The sequence below is a fragment of the Maylandia zebra genome, linkage group LG8 (genome assembly GCF_041146795.1).
Source record: "Maylandia zebra isolate NMK-2024a linkage group LG8, Mzebra_GT3a, whole genome shotgun sequence".
Taxonomy (NCBI): Eukaryota; Metazoa; Chordata; class Actinopteri; order Cichliformes; family Cichlidae; genus Maylandia; species Maylandia zebra.
In genome coordinates this window covers 30896365-30901377 of record NC_135174.1, presented here as the reverse complement: position 1 = coordinate 30901377, position 5013 = coordinate 30896365, and the positions used below count along the sequence as shown (strand labels likewise).

The following is a 5013-nucleotide window of genomic DNA, read 5'->3' as shown; positions in this document are numbered from 1 at the left end:
AGGCGTTCACGTGGTCACGATCAGAAATATCAGAGTCAGAGAGGCTGAGATGGCTTGCACATGTGCAGAGGAGGGAGGGCGGCTGTGCTGGATGAAGGATGCTGAACGTGGAGCTCAGAGAGGATTCATGGATGCAGGATTAGAGTGAGATGGAGGCAGGTCATTACAGTTTACCACCTTGTTTGATATGAAGAATTTTAGGGGTTTTTATTTCTTGTGAGTTTCTGCGACAACGACTTTATACAGCAAAGTAAACCCTGACAATCTGATGGCCCCGTATGAGCGAGTACTCGGCGACAGTGGGAAGGAAAAACTCCCTTTTAACAGGAAGAAACCTCCAGCAGCACCAGACCCAGGGAGGGGCGGCGGTGGGGGTGAGGGGAGGTTCAGGGAGGCAAAATTTGAACGTGCTAAAAAGCTGATTATTATTTTCTCTGAAGTAATCCTTCCTGTTTTCCGCTGTTCTTCGAGCAGGATGACAAATACTGGGCCCGGCGCAGGAAGAACAATTTAGCTGCTAAGCGCTCCCGGGACGCCCGACGCCTCAAGGAAAACCAGATCGCCATCCGGGCCAGCTTCCTGGAGAAGGAGAACTCTGCTCTGAGGCAGGAAGTGGCCGACCTGCGGAAAGAGCTCGGACGCACCAAGAATATCCTCGCCAAGTACGAGGCCCAGCACGGGCCGCTGTGAGGGCGCGGGACACACACATGTACAGAGTTCACACACACACCGCCAGCCAGCTCGTCTCACGGCTCCGAAGGGCTCGACTCACGGCAGGTTAGTCTGTGGCCCAATCAGATCAGAAACACGTAGGACACGCCTCCTCTCTGATTTTGATTCTGCCTCAAAACGTTCAGTTTTAAAACGCGTTCGCTGGGGACTACTTTCAGCGGCGGATGAATCCACACTGGTGCTGTAAAATGACACACGATGCAACATATTTATAGTTTTGTTTTTTTCCCGTGCGCTGGCTTCACATGACTTCCTGTTTGAGTCGAGCCCGTTACTCAGAACTCTTACACACACACACCTGTCGGGGCGTGTCTTCAGCCCTGTGAACTCTTCTCATGGACTCCACTAACACTCACTTGACCTCTGACCCCTGCTCTCCCAATGTCTGGCAGCTCCTCCCCCTGCAGGTGTGAACACACCTGTAAATGAATGTGTACCGCCTCCTGCCTCTTAGCTCCTGCTCTCTGTTAATTTTTCTGTCGGGCCCTCAGCACTGTTTCACATTCACACTAACTTTAACCTGACTTCTCTTTTTTAAACAAGTGCCCAAAATGCCAAAAGTTTTATAGCAGGAAATGTTTTTATATTTGTGAGGATAATCAGAGGTAAGCGTCTTCAGGGAGTTCAGACACGGTTGGGCGCGGTTTTGGAGCCCCCTAGTGGGTGAGGGGAGCTCAGCAGCCAGTCCGGTCACTTAAAGGGTCTGGCTGCATGTTTTGACCTTTGACCTTCACTTTAGCATGTTCATGTTTGTGTTCAATAGGAAAGCTGCTTCAGGTTTCTCTGAGCGCTCCGCCAATGAAAAACAAGCAAGATTAAAGAGATAAAATGCACTTAAATTTATCTTAAAACAATAAAAAACAAATTAAGAACAAACTTTAAGAAAATGGTTCAAATGAGAAGAAACTTTAAAGCGGTAAAAACTAACCTGAAATCAGAGTGCTCCTTGCTGTGCCGATCGAGACGTTCTTCATCGCCACAGTCTTCACATCCTGGTTCAGTAAATGTTTGGAAAGGTTGATTCCATAAAAAGGAGATATCTTTTCTGGCGGCAGCATCATCTTCGTCTCTTCTCTTTCTGTTTCTTCAAATAAGATCTAATCCGGCGTGTTTCCAGGGTTCGCCTCGCACTGTTGCTTATTTCGGGTAAATGTAGGAAGATGGAGGTGAGCGTGGGGGTTTCTGCAGCGACTGTCCTGCTTCTCATCTTCACGACTTTACCATCACCTTTTTTGTGCACGAATGAAGCCGCGTTGAAGTTACGTGTTCAAACCAAGCCGTGCTGACAGCTGATTAATGCTCAGCTGTCATGTTTTTGTCTTTCTGTGAAAGTTTGAATTTGTTTTAGAGCAAATTTAAAAATGAAATTATTTAGCACACCTGCTGTCGGTCAGAGCTTTACTCTTCAGGTACTTTATCGTTAAACAACTCCCTCTTCTGCTCGTTTCCACCTCCGATATTTTTATTCTTGGAGCTTTAATAATCTTTAAACATGTTCAGTTCAGAGAGAGAGGAGCTGAGAACTAGATCCAGTTTCAGCTCCTCTCTCTTTAAAAGCCTCCTCTCTTCTGATTGGCCAGCTGCTGGAAGCCTGCTGACGCCTGCTGTGGCAGTTTTCAAACATAAGACTGATCGTATGGATTTAATGTCAACGTGTATTAAGGTAATTAATTGAAACTTTACCACGTTTGATAAGCGTTACAGCGGCAGCCAATCGAAAGAACCCTGCCTAGAATGGGCGGGGCTAAGGTGGCTTGTTATGAACAGATCTGGTACAAGATAAGTAAAGATTATTTTGAAGTGTAAATCATGCAAAGCTGCTCTAGCAGGAAGTGAGCGGAAGAGTCCAAACAGTTTCTTGACTTCTGATTGGTTGTTTTTCTTGTTCCTGTTTTAAAATAAGAAAAAAAAAGAAAAAGAAAAGGTGATTATAAATAAACATCCTGATAAGCTGAGACGCGGTACGAGTTTCTCTGACTCTTCTTCGCCGTGTTTTTGGAAACTCGCTCCGTTTGAGTGCAATAGACGTCAGGCGTGAACTTTGACTTTTGTTTCCCACGTAGCTCAGCGACGCCCCCCGGTGGCCGAGTGAGACATAAATGTATATTTGGGTGCGTGGTGTCGTCTTATACTGTGGGTTCACTTCAGTACTCTTTACTACAGACCAAAAGACTACAGTGTATACAGGATATATTGATACACATGACAGGGTTTAATGTTTATACAGAGTTATTCTTCTTGTTTTGTACAGTCTGTTTTCCTACGTAGATATTTCCCGTGTATTTTGGAAATCCTTTCATAAATCTGAAGCGTATGTATATCACACATATATATTATTACAGTGGCGTGCCCGGCCGGGGCATGCGATGCATGGGCATTAACCTACCAGCTTCATTTTGCGTCTCACCCTGTTCTCCCCCACCCTCAGCACACCTGGGCAGGTCCCTTTAGTTTCATGACTGTGTTTGGCCCAGAGGAATGTAACCCCCCCCCCCAACATGAAGCCCTCTTTTCTTTTCTTTTTTTTTGTATTCTGCCTTTTTATCGTTTGCTGTGGTTTCTCTTTCTGCCTCCTCCTGTTTGACTCTCTGTTCACAGAAACCTTTTCTGTCCTTGCTTCTGTTTCTCATGATCAAAATAATAAATACAAGTTTAAATACCATCCATGTTGAGCTTCTTTTGTCCCCGTCTGTAGTGACAGGTGCAGAAACCAGATGAACGGGCGAGTTGATCGGGTCCGGTTTATATCCTGACATCTTTGTCATCTCTCTGTGCTGCTCTCTGCCTCGGTCTCTTTCAAAATAAAAGCTAAAGTGAATCCTTAAAAAGGACAGTCAATAAACATAAATTAAAAAAATGAACAAATAAGAGTTTAACAAACATAAAAGGGAAGGGAGAAGTAATAAGAAAATTAATGAGTAAAAACATAATCAAAATATAAACAAAACAATTTAAAGAATTTATAAATAGAGAAACAAAAAATAAGGGTGAAAATAAAATTAAAATGAAAAAATAAAGTTACTAATATAAAAAATATTAAATTTTAAATTTTGGGAATGATTAAAGTTTAAATATAATTAATAATAAAAAGGACTGGATACAAATGTTAATGTTAAATGTTTTAAATGGAAATTATTGAAGGGAAATTATAAGTAATGACCAAAAAGTAAATCAGTGTTTAAATATGTGAATTTCACTTTATGTTCTACAGAATGAAACTTTTGTTTTTAACTTTAGTTATTTTTAATATTTATATATTATTGTTTATTTTGGCACTTTTGGTCCTCTGTAATCTGAGCGTTTGAGTCATCACTTCTTCTTCTTCTTTCTTTTGTTGCCTGTCCCGTTGAGAAAGATGCCCAACGGATTTACTTTACCACGTGGATCATCACGGCCTTCCCGTATTGGTCCATTTGATTAACCTTTGTTACTATTATTTATTTATTTTATTTTATTTTAAGTTATTACAGACATGACCGGGGGATGGGAAAGGAAGAAAGAAAGAGAGGAAGAGGGTTTCCTCACTTCTAAATGTGTCTATTCATGCTTCAGCTAATTTAGCATAATTATTCATTCATAGGTTAACTGATGAATCCAAACTGCCCATAGGTGTGAGTGCGGGAGTGAATGTGAGTGTGAATGGTTGTCTGTCCCTGTGTGTTGGCCCTGCGACAGACTGGCGACCTGTCCAGGGTGGACCCCGCCTCTCGCCCTATGACAGCTGGGATAGGCTCCAGTGCCCCCGCGACCCTGAAAAGGATAAGCGGAAGCAAATGGATGGATGGATATTAATTTATTTTTATAGATTTTTTTATACAAGAAGCAAACATGGAAGTTTTCTTTGTGTTGCCGGAATATTCTGGAGTTCTTGTTGATCAGCAGATGTATTTGTACTAAAAGATGAAGAGAAGATGATTTATGCTTCATTTGAACCTGTATGACTCATCCAGTCTCATACAAATAAAGTTATTATTCAAATGTGCTCCTATGAACACGAGGATCATTTCTTTTGTGGTTTGATGTAAAGTTCATGTGTCCTCGTGGTGAAGGCCGTTAGAAAAACCTCCACAAAAGCTCAGACGGCTGATGACCACAAGGAGGCAGCACCTTCCTTTGAACCCTTTCATAATAAATGTCAGTAAATATACAGTGCATCTGAGTGTGATCACAGTGCTTATTTCAGCATGTTGTATCTGACACAGCTCAGTGACCCATCCTGTCTGTTTACTTCACCCTCAACTTTTTTCTCTTTTCTCGCCTCCCCTGTTTGTTTTCCCATTT

At 42.3% G+C, this 5013-nt stretch overlaps 1 protein-coding gene across 2 annotated transcripts in view; it reads left to right on the top strand.

The window, feature by feature from the left end:
- Nucleotides 1-3394, top strand: part of hlfb (HLF transcription factor, PAR bZIP family member b) — a 13188-nt gene extending 9794 nt beyond the window's left edge. Inside the window, exon 4 of one of the 2 annotated variants that reach the window (XM_014408329.4) lies at nucleotides 472-3394. In XM_014408329.4, coding sequence (XP_014263815.1) covers nucleotides 472-690 — 219 coding nt within the window. In that variant the 3' untranslated portion in view covers nucleotides 691-3394. The remainder of the gene's footprint in view (nucleotides 1-471) is intronic. The other variant, XM_004565279.5, reaches the window with a different exon arrangement.
- Nucleotides 3395-5013: the final 1619 nt, after the last annotated feature.